The sequence below is a fragment of the Ranitomeya imitator genome, chromosome 3 (assembly GCF_032444005.1).
Source record: "Ranitomeya imitator isolate aRanImi1 chromosome 3, aRanImi1.pri, whole genome shotgun sequence".
Taxonomy (NCBI): Eukaryota; Metazoa; Chordata; class Amphibia; order Anura; family Dendrobatidae; genus Ranitomeya; species Ranitomeya imitator.
Genome location: NC_091284.1, coordinates 3,463,370 through 3,489,066, shown reverse-complemented (window position 1 = coordinate 3,489,066; position 25,697 = coordinate 3,463,370). Strand labels below are relative to the sequence as shown.

Below are 25,697 nucleotides of genomic sequence, written 5' to 3'. Positions count from 1 at the left end.
CACACAAACCATGGATGATGGTGTAGAAGGTAGATGCTTTCTGCATACAGAAAACAGGTAGCAGAATAACTGGAAGCCACAAGCAGACATGTAGTAGAAGTCCTAGAAGCCAAAAAAGGACAAGAGACATCCTTGTACCTGCAGGTGAAGACGTAGCAGAGGTCCTAAAAGACCGGGAACAAATTGCAGACCCAACTCTGGAGTAACTAGAAAGTCTGAATACCATGGAAGCCACAGGCAGATAGAAGACCAAAGACAGGAAGCAGAGTTACTGGAAGCCGCAAGTAGACCTGTAACAGAAGTGCTGGAAGCCGCAAGCAGACAGGAGATTTCCTGAAGACCGCAGACAAGTTATAGACAACACTCCATAGTAACTATAATATCTGAATACCATAGAAGTAACAGGCAGATAAGAGACGTCTTGGAGACGACAGACAGGTAACGGAGTTGCTGGAAGCCACAGGCAGACAGGAGATTTCTGTTGCCTGCGAGGGTGGTCATATAACCTCCATATCTGCTCTTTCCTGTATGGATGGTTATATAGCCTTCATATGTTTCTCTCCTGTAAAAGCTGTTACATACCCTCCATATCTTCTTTTTTTGTGAGGATGGTCATATAACCTTCATATCTGTTTCTCTCCTGTGAAAGCCGTTACATGATTCTGAGACATACCCTTGTAATAGAGTCAATGGCACCGTGTATGTAGGGTGTTGCGTGTCACTGCGTATGCTACAGTCAGTGATGTAGAACCTCTGTAACACTCTCTCTTGAGTCTTCTCCACCCCCAGATGTCCACCCAAAACATGTGAATGGGCCATGTTTAACACCCTCCTCCGGTAGGGTCCTAGAACTAACCACTGCTCTACTACCTCTCCTCCCCTCAGTTTGGTCACCCGATACAATAACTCGCCCTGTACTGTAAAATAGGGGAACCTGGTGTCATCCCCCGGCTCTTGAGCAACCCCATTACATACAGTCACATTCTCGAATGCCCCATTTAATGTAAGGTCCCGAAGTTGAGCAATCCAAAAGTTCTTTCCTCTGTTACCGTCTCGTCCTCCTCTTTAGCGAGTACGCATAGGGTAAACTCCTTCACCTCTGATTTTGACGGAGTCACCTTCAGAGGGGCCTGGCTTTTGATCGGGACACGAAGTACAGTCCACTTTGGCATCAGTTCCAAAACAGAGCAAAATCCCGGCCCAGTATGACAGGATGGATTAAGTCTCTTACTACTCCAACCTCATGGGATTTATCACCACAGTCTGTTCCCATGGTTACTCGGGCCACAGGGTAGTCCTTGGCATCTCCATGTATGCAGCAGATGTCCACAGAAGTATTAACTGGTGGGGCTGCAAAGCACTAATTACAGTCACCAGACTTCCAGAGTCCAACAGTCCCAGAACCATTACCCCATCAACCGACAGGGCGCACGACTGGGGACCCTCACCGGGTTGACAGTCCACACTGCAGACTGGATAGGCATAATAGGAGCAGCGCCTGCCTTGTCTGCAGTCCATGTGTTCAGGGGACATATGACACCGGGTGGCTATGTGTCCACAATTGTGACACTGTCAACAGACTAAATCCTTCATAACAGCCTTAGAAGACCCTTCAGCAGCATTGGGACGCCGCCCATTTGTGGGTCTAGCTGCCCTCTGTGGTGAGCCCACCCCCTTTTGGGTATCCCAGTACGGGGAAGTAGCAAGGTCTGGTTTCCCGAGGGATTTCTCCACAACCTGGTATCTCTCAACTAGGCTGACCAAGTCCTCTGCATTCTGAGGGTCGCCCTGGGCAACCCAGGTCTGCATTGGCCTGGGGAGGGAGTGGATGAACCTGTCCAACAATTTGGGCAGGAGTGGAGGTCTCTGGCTGCAGCCACTTTTGAACCAGATCAAACATCTGGGAGCATGGTGGTTTGTCGCCAGCGTATGCCCAGCGTTGGACTCGCTGAGCCTTTACAGACATTGTCAATCCCAGACGTGCCAGAATTTCAGTCTTTAATTTGCCGTACTCTTTGGCATCCTTGAGGGCTAGGTCGTAAAATGCCTTTTGGGGTTCCAGCACCGCTGCCCACTGCTCTGGCAGTAGCCTTTCACGCTCCGACACCTGCTCAAACACAGCCAAAAAGGATTCAACATCATCCCCGGGGTCATTTTCTGTAAGGCTCATCTTAAGGTCTTCTGGACGTACGCATAATCACCTGGAGACGGAGAGGAGACAGCCGGCCGTACCAAACTGTCTCTGCGAGGAGCTCCAGTTGCCGTGTTAGGGCCTCCTGCTGCTGTCGCTGCTGCTGAAGCTGGTGTTGAAGCTGTTGTACTAACAGCTTTTTCATCTCCTGCTGCGCCGTTCCCTGCTGTTCACTTGCGAGCTGATGTTGCTGCTGTAACTGGAGGAGATGCTTCACAAGCTCCTCCATGCTGCCGGACGTCTCGCTCTGAAAGGCGGATTTCACCCAGGACATGCCGTTGTCCTCAGTCTCTACCATGTGTGAGGGATTAACACGCTTGGCTGCTTCTTCAGGTAGACACAGGAGCACTGATAGTGAAACATCTGCTGGTTTATTAAAGTCAGCAAAGACCAAGGCAGGGTCCACGAAAACAAAAGCAGAGGAAAAACAAGACAAAGTTACTCTGCAGACACCTAGCAATGTCCTCCATTCCTCCTGAAGCCACGTGATGTGTTGAGAGAGGGAACACTCCCATGTGGCTCCAGGAGGAGTGGAGGACATTGCTAATTGTCTGCAGGTTGAACCTGCAGAGTAAGGACTCTGCTGCACTTTGTTTTGTTTTTCTGTTAAGCCAGGAAGGCTCTGCTTTTGTTTTCATGAACCCTGCCTTGGTCTATGCTGACTTTAATAAACCAGCAGGTGCTTCACTATCCAAGTGATCCTGTGTCTACCTGAAGAAGCAGCTAAGCCTGCAAACCACTCACACCCTCCATATCTGCTTCTCTCCTGTGAGGACGGTCATATAACCTCCATATCTGCTGCTTCCCTCCTATGAGGACGGTCATATAACCTCCATATCTGCTTCTCTCCTATGAGGACGGTCATATAACCTCCATATCTGCTGCTTCCCTCCTATGAGGATGGTCATATAACCTCCATATCTGCTGCTTCCCTCCTATGAGGACGGTCATATAACCTCCATATCTGCTTCCCTCCTATGAGGATGGTCATATAACCTCCATATCTGCTGCTCCCCTCCTATGAGGACGGTCATATAACCTCCATATCTGCTTCTCTCCTATGAGGACGGTCATATAACCTCCATATCTGCTTCTCTCCTATGAGGACGGTCATATAACCCCCACATCTGCTGCTTCCCTCCTATGAGGACGGTCATATAACCTCCATATCTGCTGCTTCCCTCCTATGAGGACGGTCATATAACCTCCATATCTGCTGCTTCCCTCCTATGAGGACGGTCATATAACCTCCATATCTGCTGCTTCCCTCCTATGAGGACGGTCATATAACCTCCATATCTGCTTCTCTCCTATGAGGACGGTCATATAACCTCCATATCTGCTGCTTCCCTCCTATGAGGACGGTCATATAACCTCCATATCTGCTACTTCCCTCCTATGAGGACGGTCATATAACCTCCATATCTGCTTCCCTCCTATGAGGATGGTCATATAACCTCCATATCTGCTGCTTCCCTCCTGTGAGGACGGTCATATAACCTCCATTACTGCTGCTTCCCTCCTATGAGGACGGTCATATAACCTTCATATCTGCTGCTTCCCTCCTATGAGGACGGTCATATAACCTCCATTACTGCTGCTTCCCTCCTATGAGGACGGTCATATAACCTCCATATCTGCTGCTTCCCTCCTATGAGGACGGTCATATAACCTCCATATCTGCTTCCCTCCTATGAGGACGGTCATATAACCTCCATATCTGCTGCTTCCCTCCTGTGAGGACAGTCATATAACCTCCATATCTGCTTCTCTCCTGTGAGGACGGTCATATAACCTCCATATCTGCTGCTTCCCTCTGTCACGATTCCCCTGACCGCTGTCACCAATGGGTCAGGATTCACACCGTGACCGTCACCCCTACGTCACGGATTGAGGTGACTTCAGGCCAACAGACGGCTATCACATGTGCAGGGGGGCTTATCTTAGTTATCCCTCCACTCCACGATGTGATGAAAAACCACACACAAGGCTATTGACCTCTTAGTTTACAGCAGGGGCTTATTCTAGGTATCCCACTGCTTTTCTATATACCACGAACTGCAGGGATTTATGTATATCCCGCTTACAGTTCCACTTAACACTTGTAGCTCTCTGGCGCCCCCCTTACTCTCAGGTCAGATTAGGTACTGCACCCTGGGTAATTAGTCGCCAGAAAGGCTGCCTGCTATGTACTGGCTATTGGGCACGCTGCAGCAACGCGATAACTACTCCCACTCAGGCAGGAACAATAATTATCAAACCCGCAGTTGCTTCAGCATAATCCAACAGTCAGCACACTTTCGCTGCCACCAGCTTCGATTAAACGGGTCCGAAGCTAACCCAACACAACAGTAACAGTAGCGTATTTCCCTTCAGAGACTTAGGGTACGGTTTAGAACAGGAGAACGAACTAATATATAATAGTATATCCCATTAAAAATAATTAGGCAGTGCTTTATCAAAAATATTTTATAAAGAGGTTATAAATGAGACAATTGCAAATATGTACATGGGTAATTATAACATAAAGGGAATAAATGAGAAAAGCAACACTCACATGTTTAAAGCATGACAGGCATCCAGGCTAGTGGAGTTTTTCCATATGTCCCAGCTCATTTGGACGTGCTGCTGGCTTCAGAAGACAAGCAGTCCAGCAGGAGTAATCAGCAGAAGAGAGTGAGCTGGGGCTCCTGCCACAAACTTAATACCTTAAGGCTTTGACATCACAGAAGGGCTGGCTTATCCAGACCCTCCTCTCTCTACATTCTGCCTAAACTTTAAACTATTCTCTCTAATTTCTATAACTTCACTACAAAACACGCCATGGTTCCAACAAACTCATCATTCATCTCAGATTAACGTGAGCATTCTAATGAGATCAAATATGTCCTATCTGGGATACATATTTACAGAGAAATCCCTACTTCTTTACCAGATGGAGTTAGAAGCCCGAGTATCATGGGATGTGTAGATACACAGAGTGAGACTACGAATATATATTTTCGTATTTCTAGCTTAAATCGTTTGCCTAATATCTAACAAAAACTAAACAAAGAATCTTTCATGGATTCTTGAAGTTTCTACTTCCCTTATAGCTGAACAAGAGCTTACACAGGAAATGCTAGTCGTAAATTCCATTCGGCAATAAAACCTCTCTTCCCCCATACTCTCAGAGAAGGAAAGCCAGGAATTTGCAGCTCAAACTGTGCTCCAAGAAGGGGGCTCAGCCCACGCAGGCTAGCAAGGGAACTACTTATGATATTTCATACCATATCGTGACACCTCCCCCTTTTGGTGTGCGCTAGGGAGGCAGTACCCCACGGTATGCCTTCATGGGCACCTCAGTAGGTTCAACCTGGCGGGAGAGTCCATCTGCATTCCCATGCTCTTTGCCCGTTTTGTGTTCAATGGTGAAGTCAAACTGCTGAAGGGCAAGGCTCCAGCGTAGCAACCTGCCATTGGTTCCACACATGGCGTTTAGCCAGCGCAGAGGGTTGTGGTCGGTCACCACAGTGAAGGGGCGACCGTACAAGTAGGGCTGCAAGCGCTGCAGGGCCCAGACTATGGCCAGGCACTCCTTCTCGATGGTGGAGTAGGCCACTTCCCTCGGCAAAAGCTTCCGGCTCAGGTATAACACGGGGTGCTCTTGGTCCTCCGAGTCAACCTGGCTGAGCACAGCACCAAGGCCAAACTCGCTGGCGTCGGTCTGCACCAAGTACGGTCGACTGCTGTCGACTGCTTTCAACACAGGGGCGTTGCACAGTGCGGTTTTCAACGCCTGGAAGGCCCCCTAACAGCCATCTGTCCAGTTGACGATGTGAGGTAGCTTCTTCCCGGTGAGGTCCGTCAAAGGTTTTGCCAGGCTACTATAGTGCTGCACGAAGCGCCTATAGTACCCTGCAGTGCCCAAGAAGGACATCACCTGTTTCTTGGTCACGGGAGTGGGCCAGTTCACGATCACTCCCACTTTGTCAGGCTCTGGCTTTAGGGTGTTCCCGCCTACCCGGTGCCCCAGGTAGTGAACCTCCCTCATGCCCATCTGACACTTTCCCAGCTTGATAGTCAGTCCTGCTTGGTGAATTCGCCTGAGCACCTCCTCGAGATGCTGCAGGTGTTCCTCCCAGGAGGAACTGAAGATGGCAATTTCATCCAAGTACGCCACGGCGTACGTCTCCAGTCCCTGAAGCAGGAGGTTGACCATCCGCTGGAAAGTGGCAGGGGCATTCTTCATGCCGAAGGGCATGACCGTGGACTCGTACAGTCCAAAGGGTGTGATAAAGGCGGACTTCTCCTGTGCCTCAGGGCTCAGGGGAATCTGCCAGTATCCTCGACTCAGATCCATTATTGTTAGGTAATCTGCGCCAGCTAACTTCTCAAGCAGCTCCTCGATGCGCGGCATGGGGTGCGCGTCAGAGGCTGTAATGGCGTTGAGCCCCCTGTAGTCCACGCAGAACCGTGTGGTCCGGTCCTTCTTTGGCACAAGAACTACAGGTGATGCCCACGCGCTCTTTGACCGTCGAATCACCCCCAGCTGTAACATCTCATCGATCTCTTGGCGCATAATCTGCTGCACCTGGTCAGAGATTCGATAGGGTGTTCGCCGTAGTGGGGCGTGATTCCCGGTGTCCACCTCGTGGATGGCTAACTCAGTCCTCCCAGGTCGGTTGGAGAACACGACCCGGAAGGGTTCCAGTGTGGTTTGCAACTGCAACCGCTGGGGTTCAGTTAACGAGGCGCTTACCTCCACGTCCTCAATGGACCCATTGGCCTTGGCTTGGGCCAGCATGTCCAGGAGGGTGTCTTCCTCACCGTCTTCGGGCAAGCTGCAGACCGGTAGGACGAAAGGTTCACGTTCATGATGAGCCTTCATCATGTTGACGTGAAAGGCCTTTCGCCTACCCCGAGCGTGGTCAAGCGTGACCACGTAATTGACCGGGTTGAGCTGTTGGTGGACGACGTACGGGCCCTCCCAGGCTGCCTGAAGCTTATCCGTTGGTACGGGGACCAGCACCCACACCTTTTGACCCACGTGGTAGGTCCGCTCCCGGGCGTTCTGGTCGTACCAGTGCTTCTGATCAGCCTGAGCCTGCGTCATGTTGTCATGCACCAACTGCGTCAAGGTCTGCATCTTGTCACGGAAGCGCATGACATACTCCACTATGGACACTTCAGAAGGGTTCGGCTCCTCTTCCCAGGATTCTCTTACCAACCCAAGGGGTCCCCGGACTCGCCTGCCGTACAGGAGCTCGAAGGGGGAGAACCCCGTCGAGGCCTGCGGAACTTCTCGGTAAGCGAACAGCAGGTGTGGGAGGTACCGCTCCCAGTCGCACCCTTGAGTCTCAACCAGCATGCGTAGCATCTGTTTGAGGGTACCATTGAAGCGTTCACACAAGCCATTGGTCTGTGGGTGATACGCACTCGATACCAGGTGCTTCACCTGCATTTTCTTACAGAGAGCCTCCATTAGGCGAGACATAAATTGGGTCCCTTGATCAGTAAGCATTTCCCTGGGAAATCCTACACGTGAAAAGATGGCCAACAGGGCATCTGCCACCTTATCTGCCCTAGTTGAGGACAGAGCTACTGCCTCTGGGTACCGGGTAGCGTAGTCTACCACAGTAAGGATGTATTGCTTTCCAGAGCTGCTGGGGACGGCCAGCGGGCCCACAATGTCCACCGCGATCCTCTGGAAAGGCTCCTCTATCACTGGCAAAGGGATCAGGGGAGCCTTAAGAGCAGGCCCCGCTTTCCCCACCCTTTGACAGGTGACACAGGAGCGGCAGTAGTTTGACACATCTGTCCCCATCTTAGGCCAATAGAAGTGTTGAGACAGCCGGGCCTTAGTTTTGCTGATCCCCAAGTGTCCAGCTAGCGGGATCTCATGGGAAATCCGCAACAACTCACCCCGGAATTGCTGTGGGACGACCAGCTGTCTTTCCCTCAACCACTCCTTTTGTGACTCTCCGGGTACGGTCTCCCGGTATAACCTTCCTCGTTCCCAGAACACCTTCTCCTTATCAGTCTCGGAGAAGCGCGTCCCGGCGAGTTGTCTCAAACTCTCTAGGCTCGCATCTGTGTGCAGAGCGGCCTGAAACTCCTGGCTAGGGGAAGCCAAAAGCGACGTCAGGGTCCCTTCCCCACGGGAACCCTCTTGGACCTGCTCTGGGTCCACCTCTGGTTCAGTCACCGTGATGACTGAGGAGGGTCCGGAAGGCTGACGGTTATCTGCGTTCCGGGCACTCTGACTGCGGGTGACAGCAGCTACGTAGGCTGTCTCCCCGGGGATTTCTACAGGCCCATCAGCCGGCGCTGCTTTGGGCTCTACCTCCCCATCCACCCCCAACACTCCAGGGGCAGTGCTACTTATGGGCCAGTTACCTTCCTCGGTGGCACCGGTCAATTTCATGGCATCACCTTCCTCACGGTTCCCATGCATCTCCCCATTTCCTGTAGCACCGACACTTGCCCCTGTTAGGGGTTCCTCAGCCGTCTCACTCCGCAGAGCGACGTGGCTGGGCACGCCTGTACCTATGGACACATTAACCTTCACAGAAAAATCATTATCAGGTTCAGCTGGCACAGGTACAACATTTTCACCATCAATCCTAGGGAAAAAATGGTTATTAGATGCATCATTACAAGATAAAGCATGGTCAGGTAACACATGCGATTTCCCATCATCATCATCATCAGGGTTAACTTTACCCTTATTAGTAGATTGGGGAGGGGTGTCAGGGACGTAGTATGCAACTATCCTCCCCAAATCAGTCCCCAACAAAACATCAGTGGGCAAATTATCAGACAGCCCCACTTCCTTCACCCCGCTCCCAGCACCCCAATCAATAAAAACCCGGGCCATCGGTAAGGGACAGCTGATGCCCCCAATCCCAGTGACAGTTAGGGTTTTCCCCGGAATGATTTCTTCAGGGGCCGCCAGTTCGGGTCGGATGAGGGTTCGTTCAGCCCCGGTGTCCTTGAGGCCTGTAGCAACATGGCCTCCCACAGTGACGTGCTGTACGCTGTCACACACCCTCCCAACCACACCACCCACCAAAAGAACTGCTGCATTAGGCCCTGGGGCCTTGGCTTGGGTGTTCTTCTGCTTGGTTGGGCAGGAGAGACTGATATGACCAGTCTGACGGCAGGTGTAACACGTGCGAGGTTCGGTGGTCGGTCTGGTGCTGTTGGCCACGGGGCCAGGACCTCTGGGGTGCTGGCTGGCAGGGGTACTGGCGTTGGTTGCAGGCTTACCCCCTCTCCAGCTGGTGGTGACTGGCTTCCGCGCTTCCGATCTACGGTTGGCCTCATAGGCATCGGCAATCTGCGCTGCTTTCGTCACGTCTTTGGGTTCTCTGTCCATCACGAACTGTCGCACCTCAGCTAGGCAAAGATGAAAGAACTGGTCTTTGATCATCAGGTCTCGCAGCTGTGCAAAGGTGGTCACTGACAGTCCTTGGGTCCACTGGTCAAAGTGGGTCCCCAGTCCATGCACCACATCACTGTAACTGTCGTGTGGGCCACGTTGGAGGGTCCGGAACTTTCTACGGTACACCTCGGGTGTAAGCTGGTACTTGGCTATCAGAGCCTGCTTGATGGCCTCATAGTCTCCATCTTGTTCTTGAGGGAGGGCAGCAAACGCCTCCAGAGCTTTACCTCTCAGCCCTGGTGTCAGGTATCGGGCCCATTCATCTGTAGGCAGCTGGTACTGCCTGCAGGCTTTCTCAAAGGCCCGCAGAAAAGTGTCCAAGTCCCCGTCCTTCTCCATAACAGGAAAGTGATCGGGCCGGGGCTTAGGTATCTGAGCGCTGCTGGGCTCACGTCTCTGGCCGGTGGAGGGCATCCCCCCCTGCCGGAGCATCTCCAGTTCATGTTCTCGCTGGGCTTGGCGCTCGGCTCTCTCAGCCTCCCGCTCGGCTCGCTGGGCCTGGGCCTCTCGCTCAGCTCGGGCCTCTCTCTCGGCGCGCTGGGCCTGGGCCTCTCGCTCGGCTCGCTCCTGGTATTGCTGGATCAGCTGCAGACGTCTCTCTAGGTCATCTGCGGAGCATTGTTGCAGAGCCAGCTGCAGGAGGAGGTCTGCACCCCCCTGGTTGCCAGTAGGGCCCGTATTCAGTGGTTGGACCTCTGCTGCAGCACCATGTTCGCTTGTGCTGGCTTCTGCGGCCTCTGGGCTCTGTGACCTGGCTTGGTCTGCTTCAAATTGCACCAGTTCAGCGACCATTTGTATCTTGGTCTTGCCCTGGGGGTTCAGGCCATGGTACGTGCATATCCCAGCAAGAATGTCCTTCTTCTGCTGGTTGTACCAGGCTTCCCCTTTCGCAGCCATGGTTGCCAAATAAAAGATAGGATAGAAAAACAAAGAGAAAGGGAGGGGATAATTACCCGTACACAATTGTCTCACAACTAAAAAGCACTGAGTTCGTTCTCCAAACTTATTTGCGCAGAGTCCTCGCAAGAACTTTCTGCAAGTTTTTAGTGAGAGAAATGATTACTCAAACCAAATCACTAATGCTCTAAGATATCCCACCGCCTTGCCACCAATTGTCACGATTCCCCTGACCGCTGTCACCAATGGGTCAGGATTCACACCGTGACCGTCACCCCTACGTCACGGATTGAGGTGACTTTAGGCCAACAGACGGCTATCACATGTGCAGGGGGGCTTATCTTAGTTATCCCTCCACTCCACGATGTGATGAAAAACCACACACAAGGCTATTGACCTCTTAGTTTACAGCAGGGGCTTATTCTAGGTATCCCACTGCTTTTCTATATACCACGAACTGCAGGGATTTATGTATATCCCGCTTACAGTTCCACTTAACACTTGCAGCTCTCTGGCGCCCCCCTTACTCTCAGGTCAGATTAGGTACTGCACCCTAGGTAATTAGTCGCCAGAAAGGCTGCCTGCTATGTACTGGCTATTGGGCACGCTGCAGCGACGCGATAACTACTCCCACTCAGGCAGGAACAATAATTATTAACGCCGCAGCCACTACAACATAACCCAAAAGTCCGCACACTTATCGCTGCCACCAGCTTCGATTAAACGGGTCCGAAGCTAACCCAACACAACAGTAACAGTAGCGTATTTCACTTCAGAAGACTTAGGGTACGGTTTTTTAGAGCATGGAGAAGAACTAACATATAATAGTATATCCCATTAAAAATAATTAGGCAGTGCTTTATCAAAAATAGTTTATAAAGATGTTACAAATGAGACAATTGCAAATATGTACATGGGTAATTATAACATAAAGGGAATAAAAGAGAAAAGATAACACTCACATGTTAAAAGCATGGCAGGCAATCAGGCTAGTGGAGTTTTCCATATGTCCCAGCTCATTTGGACGTGCTGCTGGCTTCAGGAGCAGACAAGAAGAGGAGGAAATCTGAGCTGGGGAAGCCTGCCACACACTTAAACCTTAAGGCTGTGACATCACAGAAAGGCTGGCTTATCCAGACCCTCCTCTCTCTACATTCTGCCTAAACTTTAAACTATTCTCTCTAATTTCTATAACTTCACTACAAAACACTTCATAGTTCTAACAAACCCATCAATCATCTCGGGTTAACGTGAGCATTCTAATGAGATCAAATATGTCCTATCTGGGATACATATTTACACAGAAAACCCTACTTCTTTACCAGATGGAGTTAGAAGCCCGAGACTCATGGGATGTGTAGATACACCGAGTGAGACTAAGAATATATATTTTCGTATTTCTAGCTTAAATCGTTTGCCTAAAATCTAACAAAAACTAAACAAAGAATCTTTCATGAATTTTGGAGCCACTTTACCAGTTCTGACTAGTGAAGGTGGGAGGGGTGAGGGACTTTCCTCTGAGCCTGGAATTTACGACCCCAGGGCAATAAAACCCCCTTCTAGCATACAGTCCGTAGCCCAGAGAGAAACAAGTAGAGTCAGCTAGTGAAGGGGGGGTTTAGCCCACCTCATGAGCTGACGAGCAACTAAACTTATATAATATTTCATACCATATCGTGACACCCTCCTATGAGGACGGTCATATAACCTCCATATCTGCTTCTCTCCTGTGAGGACGGTCATATAACCTCCATATCTGCTGCTTCCCTCCTATGAGGAAGGTCACATAACCTCCATATCTGCTGCTTCCTTCCTATGAGGACGGTCATATAACCTCCATATCTGCTGATTCCCTCCTATGAGGAAGGTCACATAACCTCCATATCTGCTGCTTCCTTCCTATGAGGACGGTCACATAACCTCCATATCTGCTTCCCTCCTATGAGAATGGTCATATAACCTCCATATCTGCTGCTTCCCTCCTATGAGGATGGTCATATAACCTCCATATCTGCTGCTTCCCTCCAATGAGGACGGTCATATAACCTCCATATCTGCTGCTTCCCTCCTATGAGAAAGGTCATATAACCTCCATATCTGCTGCTTCCCTGCTATGAGGATGGTCATATAACCTCCATATCTGCTGCTTCCCTCCTATGAGGACGGTCATATAGCCTCCATATCTGCTGCTTCCCTCCTATGAGAACGGTCATATAACCTCCACATCTGCTGCTTCCTTCCTATGAGGACGGTCATATAACCTCCATATCTGCTGCTTCCCTCCTATGAGAAAGGTCATATAACCTCCATATCTGCTGCTTCCCTGCTATGAGGACGGTCACATAACCTCTATATCTGCTGCTTCCCTCCTCTGAGGACGGTCATATAACCTCCATATCTGCTGCTTCCCTCCTCTGAGGACGGTCATATAACCTCCATATCTGCTGCTTCCCTCCTATGAGGACGGTCATATAACCTCCATATCTGCTGCTTCCCTCCTCTGAGGACGGTCATATAACCTCCATATCTGCTGCTTCCCTCCTATGAGGACGGTCATATAACCTCCATATCTGCTGCTTCCCTCCTATGAGGACGGTCATATAACCTCCATATCTGCTGCTTCTCTCAGATGAGGACGGTCATATAACCTCCATATCTGCTGCTTCCCTCCTATAAGGACAGTCATATATCCTCCATACCTGCTGCTTCCCTCCTATGAGGACGGTCATATAACCTCCATATCTGCTGCTTCCCTCCTCTGAGGACGGTCATATAACCTCCATATCTGCTGCTTCTCTCAGATGAGGACGGTCATATAAACTCCATATCTGCTGCTTCCCTCCTATGAGGAAGGTCATTTAACCTCCATACCTGCTGCTTCCCTCCTATGAGGACGGTCATATAACCTCCATACCTGCTGCTTCCCTCCTATGAGGACGGTCATATAACCTCCATATCTGCTGCTTCCCTCCTATGAGGACGGTCATATAACCTCCATATCTGCTGCTTCCCTCCTATGAGGACGGTCAGATAACCTCCATATCTGCTTCCCTCCTATGAGAAAGGTCATATAACCTCCATATCTGCTGCTTCCCTCCTATGAGGATGGTCATATAACCTCCATATCTGCTGCTTCCCTCCTATGAGGACGGTCAGATAACCTCCATATCTGCTTCCCTCCTATGAGGAAGGTCATATAACCTCCATATCTGCTTCCCTCCTATGAGGACGGTCATATAACCTCCATATCTGCTTCCCTCCTATGAGGACGGTCATATAACCTCCATATCTGCTGCTTCCCTCCTATGAGGATGGTCATATAACCTCCATATCTGCTGCTTCCCTCCTATGAGGACGGTCAGATAACCTCCATATCTGCTTCCCTCCTATGAGGAAGGTCATATAACCTCCATATCTGCTTCCCTCCTATGAGGACGGTCATATAACCTCCATATCTGCTTCTCTCCTGTGAGGACGGTCATATAACCTCCATATCTGCTGCTTCCCTCCTATGAGGACGGTCATATAACCTCCATATCTGCTGCTTCCCTCCTATGAGGACGGTCATATAACCTCCATATCTGCTGCTTCCCTCCTATGAGGACGGTCATATAACCTCCATATCTGCTGCTTCCCTCCTATGAGTACGGTCATATAACCTCCATATCTGCTGCTTCCCTCCTATGAGGACGGTCATATAACCTCCATATCTGCTTCACTCCTATGAGGACGGTCGCATAACCTCCATATCTGCTGCTTCCCTCCTATGAGGACGGTTATATAACCTCCATATCTGCTGCTTCCCTCCTATGAGGAAGGTCATATAACCTCCATATCTGCTTCCCTCCTATGAGGAAGGTCATATAACCTCCATATCTGCTGCTTCCCTCCTCTGAGGACGGTCATATAACCTCCATATCTGCTGCTTCCCTCCTATGAGAAAGGTCATATAACCTCCATATCTGCTTCCCTCCTATGAGGAAGGTCATATAACCTCCATATCTGCTGCTTCCCTCCTATGAGTACGGTCATATAACCTCCATATCTGCTGCTTCCCTCCTATGAGGACGGTCATATAACCTCCATATATGCTGCTTCCCTCCTATGAGGACGGTCATATAACCTCCATATCTGCTGCTTCCCTCCTATGAGGACGGTCATATAACCTCCATATCTGCTGCTTCCCTCCAATGAGGACGGTCATATAACCTCCATATCTGCTGCTTCCCTCCTCTGAGGACGGTCATATAACCTTCATATCTGCTGCTTCTCTCAGATGAGGACGGTCATATAACCTCCATATCTGCTGCTTCCCTCCTATGAGGACGGTCACATAACCTCCATATCTGCTGCTTCCCTCCTTTGAGGACGGTCACATAACCTCCATATCTGCTGCTTCCCTCCTATGAGGACGGTCACATATCCTCCATATCTGCTGCTTCCCTCCTATGAGGACGGTCACATAACCTCCATATCTGCTGCTTCCCTCCTTTGAGGAAGGTCATATAACCTCCATATCTGCTGCTTCCCTCCTTTGAGGACGGTCACATAACCTCCATATCTGCTGCTTCCCTCCTCTGAGGACGGTCATATAACCTCCATATCTGATGCTTCCCTCCTATGAGGACGGTCACATATCCTCCATATCTGCTGCTTCCCTCCTTTGAGGACGGTCACATAACCTCCATATCTGCTGCTTCCCTCCTATGAGGACGGTCACATATCCTCCATATCTGCTGCTTCCCTCCTTTGAGGACGGTCACATATCCTCCATATCTGCTGCTTCCCTCCTTTGAGGACGGTCACATAACCTCCATATCTGCTGCTTCCCTCCTATGAGGACGGTCACATAACCTCCATATCTGCTGCTTCCCTCCTATGAGGACGGTCATATAACCTCCATATCTGCTTCTCTCCTGTGAGCACGGTCATATAACCTCCATATCTGCTGCTTCCCTCCTATGAGGACGGTCACATAACCTCCATATCTGCTGCTTCTCTCCTATGAGGACGGTCATATAACCTCCATATCCGCTGCTTCCCTCCTATGAGGACGGTCATATAACCTCCATATCTGCTGCTTCCCTCCTATGAGGACGGTCATATTACCTCCATATCTGCTTCTCTCCTGTGAGGACGGTCATATAACCTCCATATCTGCTGCTTCCCTCCTATGAGGACGGTCACATAACCTCCATATCTGCTGCTTCTCTCCTATGAGGACGGTCACATAACCTCCATATCTGCTTCCCTCCTATGAGGACGGTCATATAACCTCCATATCTGCTGCTTCCCTCCTATGAGGACGGTCACATAACCTCCATATCTGCTGCTTCCCTCCTATGAGGACGGTCATATAACCTCCATATCTGCTGCTTCCCTCCTATGAGGACGGTCATATAACCTCCATATCTGCTGCTTCCCTCCTATGAGGACGGTCATATAACCTCCATATCTGCTGCTTCCTTCCTATGAGGACGGTCACATAACCTCCATATCTGCTGCTTCCTTCCTATGAGGACGGTCATATAACCTCCATATCTGCTGCTTCCCTCCTATGAGGACGGTCACATAACCTCCATATCTGCTGCTTCCCTCCTATGAGGACGGTCATATAACCTCCATATCTGCTGCTTCCCTCCTATGAGGACGGTCACATAACCTCCATATCTGCTGCTTCTCTCCTATGAGGACGGTCATATAACCTCCATATCTGCTGCTTCCTTCCTATGAGGACGGTCATATAACCTCCATATCTGCTGCTTCCCTCCTATGAGGACGGTCACATAACCTCCATATCTGCTGCTTCCCTCCTATGAGGACGGTCACATAACCTCCATATCTGCTGCTTCCTTCCTATGAGGACGGTCACATAACCTCCATATCTGCTGCTTCCCTCCTATGAGGACGGTCACATAACCTCCATATCTGCTGCTTCCCTCCTATGAGGACGGTCATATAACCTCCATATCTGCTGCTTCCTTCCTATGTGGACGGTCATATAACCTCCATATCTGCTGCTTCCTTCCTATGAGGACGGTCATATAACCTCCATATCTGCTGCTTCCCTCCTATGAGGACGTTCATATAACCTCCATATCTGCTGCTTCCCTCCTATGAGGATGGTCATATAACCTCCATATCTGCTGCTTCCTTCCTATGAGGACGGTCATATAACCTCCATATCTGCTGCTTCCCTCCTATGAGGACGGTCATATAACCTCCATATCTGCTGCTTCCCTCCTATGAGGACGGTCATATAACCTCCATATCTGCTGCTTCCTTCCTATGAGGACGGTCATATAACCTCCATATCTGCTGCTTCCCTCCTATGAGGATGGTCATATAACCTTCATATCTGCTGCTTCCTTCCTATGAGGACGGTCACATAACCTCCATATCTGCTTCCCTCCTATGAGGACGGTCATATAACCTTCATATCTGCTGCTTCCTTCCTATGAGGACGGTCATATAACCTCCATATCTGCTGCTTCCTTCCTATGAGGACGGTCATATAACCTCCATATCTGCTGCTTCCCTCCTATGAGGATGGTCATATAACCTTCATATCTGCTGCTTCCTTCCTATGAGGACGGTCACATAACCTCCATATCTGCTTCCCTCCTATGAGGACGGTCATATAACCTTCATATCTGCTGCTTCCTTCCTATGAGGACGGTCATATAACCTCCATATCTGCTGCTTCCTTCCTATGAGGACGGTCATATAACCTCCATATCTGCTGCTTCCTTCCTATGAGGACGGTCATATAACCTCCATATCTGCTGCTTCCTTCCTATGTGGACGGTCATATAACCTCCATATCTGCTGCTTCCCTCCTATGAGGACGGTCATATAACCTCCATATCTGCTGCTTCCCTCCTATGAGGACGGTCATATAACCTCCATATCTGCTGCTTCCTTCCTATGAGGACGGTCATATAACCTCCATATCTGCTGCTTCCTTCCTATGAGGACGGTCATATAACCTCCATATCTGCTGCTTCCCTCCTATGAGGACGGTCATATAACCTCCATATCTGCTGCTTCCCTCCTATGAGGACGGTCATATAACCTCCATATCTGCTGCTTCCTTCCTATGTGGACGGTCATATAACCTCCATATCTGCTGCTTCCCTCCTATGAGGACGGTCATATAACCTCCATATCTGCTGCTTCTTCCTATGAGGACGGTCATATTACCTCCATATCTGCTGCTTCCTTCCTATGAGGACGGTCATATAACCTCCATATCTGCTGCTTCCCTCCTATGAGGACGGTCATATAACCTCCATATCTGCTGCTTCCCTCCTATGAGGATGGTCATATAACCTTCATATCTGCTGCTTCCTTCCTATGAGGACGGTCATATAACCTCCATATCTGCTGCTTCCTTCCTATGAGGACGGTCACATAACCTCCATATCTGCTTCCCTCCTGTGAGGACGGTCATATAACCTCCATATCTGCTGCTTCCCTCCTATGAGGACGGTCATATAACCTCCATATCTGCTGCTTCCCTCCTATGAGTACGGTCATATAACCTCCATATCTGCTGCTTCCCTCCTATGAGGACGGTCATATAACCTCCATATCTGCTGCTTCCCTCCTATGAGGACGGTCATATAACCTCCATATCTGCTACTTCCCTCCTATGAGGACGGTCATATAACCTCCATACCTGCTGCTTCCCTCCTATGAGGAAGGTCATATAACCTCCATATCTGCTGCTTCCCTCCTATGAGGACGGTCACATAACCTCCATATCTGCTGCTTCCCTCCTATGAGGAAGGTCATATAACCTCCATATCTGCTGCTTCCCTCCTATGAGGAAGGTCATATAACCTCCATATCTGCTGCTTCCCTCCTATGAGGACGGTCATATAACCTCCATATCTGCTGCTTCCCTCCTATGAGGAAGGTCATATAACCTCCATATCTGCTGCTTCCCTCCTATGAGGACGGTCATATAACCTCCATATCTGCTGCTTCCCTCCTATGAGGACGGTCACATAACCTCCATATCTGCTTCCCTCCTATGAGGACGGTCACATATCCTCCATATCTGCTGCTTCCCTCCTATGAGGAAGGTCATATAACCTCCATATCTGCTGCTTCCCTCCTGTGAGGACGGTCATATAACCTCCATATCTGCTGCTTCCTTCCTATGAGCACGGTCATATAACCTCCATATCTGCTGCTTCCCTCCTATGAGCACGGTCATATAACCTCCATATCTGCTGCTTCCCTCCTATGAGGAAGGTCATATAACCTCCATATCTGCTGCTTCCCTCCTATGAGGAAGGTCATATAACCTCCATATCTGCTTCCCTCCTATGAGGACGGTCATATAACCTCCATATCTGCTGCTTCCCTCCTATGAGGAAGGTCATATAACCTCCATATCTGCTGCTTCCCTCCTATGAGGACGGTCATATAACCTCCATATCTGCTGCTTCCCTCCTATGAGGAAGGTCATATAACCTCCATATCTGCTGCTTCCCTCCTATGAGGACGGTCATATAACCTCCATATCTGCTGCTTCCCTCCTATGAGGACGGTCATATAACCTTCATATCTGCTGCTTCCCTCCTATGAGGAAGGTCATATAACCTCCATATCTGCTGCTTCCCTCCTGTGAGGACGGTCATATAACCTCCATATCTGCTGCTTCCCTCCTATGAGCACGGTCATATAACCTCCATATCTGCTGCTTCCTTCCTATGAGGAAGGTCATATAACCTCCATATCTGCTGCTTCCCTCCTATGAGGATGGTCATATAACCTCCATATCTGCTGCTTCCCTCCTATGAGGACGGTCATATAACCTCCATATCTGCTGCTTCCCTCCTCTGAGGACGGTCATATAACCTCCATATCTGCTTCCCTCCTATGAGGACGGTCATATAACCTCCATATCTGCTGCTTCCTTCCTATGAGGAAGGTCATATAACCTCCATATCTGCTGCTTCCTTCCTATGAGGACGGTCATATAACCTCCATATCTGCTTCCCTCCTATGAGGACGGTCACATAACCTCCATATCTGCTGCTTCCCTCCTATGAGGACGGTCACATAACCTCCATATTTGCTGCTTCCCTCCTATGAGGATGGTCATATAACCTCCATATTTGCTGCTTCCTTCCTATGAGGACGGTCATATAACCTCCATATCTGCTTCTCTCCTATGAGGACGGTGATATAACCTTCATATCTGCTCCCCTCCTATGAGGACGGTCATATAACCTCCATATCTGCTGCTTCCCTCCTATGAGGACGGTCATATAACCTCCATATCTGCTGCTTCCCTCCTATGAGGAAGGTCATATAACCTCCATATCTGCTGCTTCCCTCCTATGAGGACGGTCATATAACCTCCATATCTGCTGCTTCCCTCCTATGAGGAAGGTCATATAACCTCCATATCTGCTGCTTCCCTCCTATGAGGACGGTCATATAACCTCCATATCTGCTTCCCTCCTATGAGGACGGTCATATAACCTCCATATCTGCTTCCCTCCTATGAGGACGGTCATATAACCTCCATATCTGCTTCCCTCCTATGAGGAAGGTCATATAACCTCCATATCTGCTGCTTCCCTCCTATGAGGAAGGTCATATAACCTCCATATCTGCTGCTTCCCTCCTATGAGGACGGTCATATAACCTCCATATCTGCTGCTTCCCTCCTATGAGCACGGTCATATAACCTCCATATCTGCTGCTTCCTTCCTATGAGGAAGGTCATATAACCTCCATATCTGCTGCTTCCCTCCTATGAGGACGGTCATATAACCTCCATATCTGCTGCTTCCCTCCTATGAGGACGGTCATATAACCTCCATATCTGCTGCTTCCCTCCTCTGAGGACGGTCATATAACCTCCATATCTGCTTCCCTCCTATGAGGACGGTCATATAACCTCCATATCTGCTGCTTCCCTCCTATGAGCACGGTCATATAACCTCCATATCTGCTGCTTCCTTCCTATGAGGAAGGTCATATAACCTCCATATCTGCTGCTTCCTTCCTATGAGGACGGTCATATAACCTCCATATCTGCTTCCCTCCTATGAGGACGGTCACATAACCTCCATATCTGCTGCTTCCCTCCTATGAGGACGGTCACATAACCTCCATATCTGCTGCTTCCCTCCTATGAGGAAGGTCATATAACCTCCATATCTGCTGCTTCCCTCCTATGAGGACGGTCATATAACCTCCATATCTGCTGCTTCCCTCCTATGAGGAAGGTCATATAACCTCCATATCTGCTGCTTCCCTCCTATGAGGACGGTCATATAACCTCCATATCTGCTGCTTCCCTCCTATGAGGACGGTCATATAACCTCCATATCTGCTTCCCTCCTATGAGGACGGTCATATAACCTCCATATCTGCTGCTTCCCTCCTATGAGGACGGTCATATAACCTCCATATCTGCTTCCCTCCTATGAGGACGGTCATATAACCTCCATATCTGCTTCCCTCCTATGAGGACGGTCATATAACCTCCATATCTGCTGCTTCCCTCCTATGAGGACGGTCATATAACCTCCATATCTGCTTCCCTCCTATGAGGACGGTCATATAACCTCCATATCTGCTGCTTCCCTCCTATGAGGAAGGTCATATAACCTCCATATCTGCTGCTTCCCTCCTATGAGGACGGTCATATAACCTCCATATCTGCTGCTTCCCTCCTATGAGGAAGGTCATATAACCTCCATATCTGCTGCTTCCCTCCTATGAGGACGGTCATATAACCTCCATATCTGCTTCCCTCCTATGAGGACGGTCATATAACCTCCATATCTGCTGCTTCCCTCCTATGAGGACGGTCATATAACCTCCATATCTGCTGCTTCCCTCCTATGAGGATGGTCATATAACCTCTATATCTGCTTCCCTCCTATGAGGACGGTCATATAACCTCCATATCTGCTTCCCTCCTATGAGGACGGTCATATAACCTCCATATCTGCTGCTTCCCTCCTATGAGGACGGTCATATAACCTCCATATCTGCTTCCCTCCTGTGAGGACGGTCATATAACCTCCATATCTGCTGCTTCCCTCCTATGAGGACGGTCATATAACCTCCATATCTGCTTCCATCCTATGAGGACGGTCATATAACCTCCATATCTGCTTCCCTCCTATGAGGACGGTCATATAACCTCCATATCTGCTGCTTCCCTCCTATGAGGACGGTCATATAACCTCCATATCTGCTTCCCTCCTATGAGGACGGTCATATAACCTCCATATCTGCTTCCCTCCTATGAGGACGGTCATATAACCTCCATATCTGCTTCTCTCCTATGAGGACGGTCATATAACCTCCATATCTGCTTCCCTCCTATGAGGACGGTCATATAACCTCCATATCTGCTTCTCTCCTATGAGGACAGTCATATAACCTCCATATCTGCTTCTCTCCTATGAGGACGGTCATATAACCTCCATATCTGCTGCTTCCCTCCTATGAGGACGGTCATATAACCTCCATATCTGCTTCCCTCCTATGAGGACGGTCATATAACCTCCATATCTGCTACTTCCCTCCTATGAGGACGGTCATATAACCTCCATATCTGCTTCCCTCCTATGAGGACGGTCATATAACCTCCATATCTGCTGCTTCCCTCCTATGAGGACGGTCATATAACCTCCATATCTGCTTCTCTCCTATGAGGACGGTCATATAACCTCCATATCTGCTGCTTCCCTCCTGTGAGGACGGTCATATAACCTCCATATCTGCTGCTTCCCTCCTATGAGGACGGTCATATAACCTCCATATCTGCTTCCCTCCTATGAGGACGGTCATATAACCTCCATATCTGCTTCTCTCCTATGAGGACGGTCATATAACCTCCATATCTGCTGCTTCCCTCCTATGAGGACGGTCATATAACCTCCATATCTGCTGCTTCCCTCCTATGAGGACGGTCATATAACCTCCATATCTGCTGCTTCCCTCCTATGAGGACGGTCATATAACCTCCATATCTGCTGCTTCCCTCCTATGAGGACGGTCATATAACCTCCATATCTGCTTCCCTCCTATGAGGACGGTCATATAACCTCCATATCTGCTTCCCTCCTATGAGGATGGTCATATAACCTCCATATCTGCTGCTTCCCTCCTATGAGGACGGTCATATAACCTCCATATCTGCTTCCCTCCTATGAGGACGGTCATATAACCTCCATATCTGCTTCTCTCCTATGAGGACGGTCATATAACCTCCATATCTGCTTCCCTCCTATGAGGACGGTCATATAACCTCCATATCTGCTGCTTCCCTCCTATGAGGACGGTCATATAACCTCCATATCTGCTTCCCTCCTATGAGGACGGTCATATAACCTCCATATCTGCTTCTCTCCTATGAGGACGGTCATATAACCTCCATATCTGCTTCCCTCCTATGAGGACGGTCATATAACCTCCATATCTGCTTCCCTCCTATGAGGACGGTCATATAACCTCCATATCTGCTGCTTCCCTCCTATGAGGACGGTCATATAACCTCCATATCTGCTGCTTCCCTCCTATGAGGACGGTCATATAACCTCCATATCTGCTGCTTCCCTCCTATGAGGACAGTCATATAACCTCCATAACTGCTGCTTCCCTCCTATTAGGACGGTCATATAACCTCCATATCTGCTTCCCTCCTATGAGGACGGTCATATAACCTCCATATCTGCTGCTTCCCTCCTATGAGGACGGTCATATAACCTCCACATCTGCTGCTTCCCTCCTATGAGGACGGTCATATAACCTCCATATCTGCTTCCCTCCTATGAGGACGGTCATATAACCTCCATATCTGCTGCTTCCCTCCTATGAGGACGGTCATATAACCTCCATATCTGCTTCCCTCCTATGAGGACGGTCATATAACCTCCATATCTGCTTCTCTCCTATGAGGACGGTCATATAACCTCCATATCTGCTTCCCTCCTATGAGGACGGTCATATAACCTCCATATCTGCTTCCCTCCTATGAGGACGGTCATATAACCTCCATATCTGCTGCTTCCCTCCTATGAGGACGGTCATATAACCTCCATATCTGCTGCTTCCCTCCTATGAGGACGGTCATATAACCTCCATATCTGCTGCTTCCCTCCTATGAGGACAGTCATATAACCTCCATAACTGCTGCTTCCCTCCTATTAGGACGGTCATATAACCTCCATATCTGCTTCCCTCCTATGAGGACGGTCATATAACCTCCATATCTGCTGCTTCCCTCCTATGAGGACAGTCATATAACCTCCATAACTGCTGCTTCCCTCCTATGAGGACGGTCATATAACCTCCATATCTGCTTCCCTCCTATGAGGACGGTCATATAACCTCCATATCTGCTACTTCCCTCCTATGAGGACGGTCATATAACCTCCATATCTGCTGCTTCCTTCCTATGAGGACGGTCTTATAACCTCCATATCTGCTACTTCCCTCCTATGAGGACGGTCATATAACCTCCATATCTGCTGCTTCTCTCAGATGAGGACGGTCATATAACCTCCATATCTGCTGCTTCCCTCCTATGAGGACGGTCATATAACCTCCATATCTGCTTCCCTCCTATGAGGACGGTCATATAACCTCCATATCTGCTGCTTCCCTCCTATGATGACAGTCATATAACCTCCATATCTGCTGCTTCCCTCCTATGAGGACGGTCATATAACCTCCATATCTGCTTCCCTCCTATGAGGACGGTCATATAACCTCCATATCTGCTGCTTCCCTCCTATGAGGACGGTCATATAACCTCCATATCTGCTTCCCTCCTATGAGGACGGTCATATAACCTCCATATCTGCTGCTTCCCTCCTATGATGACAGTCATATAACCTCCATATCTGCTGCTTCCCTCCTATGAGGACGGTCATATAACCTCCATATCTGCTGCTTCCCTCCTATGAGGAAGGTCATATAACCTCCATATCTGCTGCTTCCCTCCTATGAGGACGGTCATATAACCTCCATATCTGCTTCCCTCCTATGAGGACGGTCATATAACCTCCATAACTGCTGCTTCCCTCCTATGAGGACGGTCATATAACCTCCATATCTGCTTCCCTCCTATGAGGACGGTCATATAACCTCCATAACTGCTGCTTCCCTCCTATGAGGACGGTCATATAACCTCCATATCTGCTGCTTCCCTCCTATGAGGACGGTCATATAACCTCCATATCTGCTGCTTCCCTCCTATGAGGACGGTCATATAACCTCCATATCTGCTTCCCTCCTATGAGGACGGTCATATAACCTCCATATCTGCTGCTTCCCTCCTATGAGGACGGTCATATAACCTGCATATCTGCTTTTCTTCTCAGATAAGATGGAAATTACACCAGAAGCGCCATCTCCTCCAAACGTCCTGATCATCTTCCTGATCATTGGAGGATTAGTGGGAGTCTTCCTCATTGGTTTCCTGCTGAGAAGACGATGTCGCGACCGCACCCCAACATATGAAGGTGAGATAATGTCACAGCGCAGATGAAAGCTGATCCAGGGGGACAGTCCCAGAATTTGGACGCTGTCCCCACTGTGGACTTGCTCTAATAAGAGAACCCACAATAGAATATACAGGTGCATCTCACAAAATGAGAATATCATCAAAAAGTTCATTTATTTCAGTTCTTCAATACAAAAAGTGAATCTCCTATATTCTATAGAGCCATTACTCACAGAGTGATCTATTTCACGTGTTTATTTCTGTTAATGTTGATGATTATGGCTTACAGCCAATGAAAACCCAAAACTCATTATCTCAGTAAATTAGAATACTTTGTAACACCAGCTTGAAAAATGATTGTAAAATCTGAAATGTTCCCTACTGAAATGTATGTTCAGTAAATGCACTCAATACTTGGTCGCGGCTCCTTTTGCATCAATTACTGCATCACTGCGGCGTGGCATGGAAGCGATCAGCCTGTGGCTGCTGCTGAGGGGTTATGGAAGCCCAGGTTGCTTTGATAGCAGCCTTCAGTCTGCATTGTTGGGTCTGGTGTCTCATCTTCCTCTTGACAATACTCCATAGATTCTCTATGGGGTTAAGGTCAGGTGAGTTTGCTGCCGATCAAGCCCAGTGATACTGTTGTTTTTACACCAGGTATTGGTAATTTTGGCCGTGTGGACAGGGGCCAA

At 49.2% G+C, this 25,697-nt stretch overlaps 1 protein-coding gene across 1 annotated transcript in view; it reads left to right on the top strand.

Moving 5' to 3' along the window:
- The window catches only part of ICOSLG (inducible T cell costimulator ligand), a 253,951-nt gene that overhangs the window by 208,068 nt on the left and 20,186 nt on the right, over nucleotides 1–25,697 (top strand). The window contains exon 5 of the mRNA XM_069760392.1: nucleotides 24,884–25,024. Within this exon, the coding sequence (XP_069616493.1) occupies nucleotides 24,884–25,024 (141 nt within the window). The remainder of the gene's footprint in view (nucleotides 1–24,883; nucleotides 25,025–25,697) is intronic.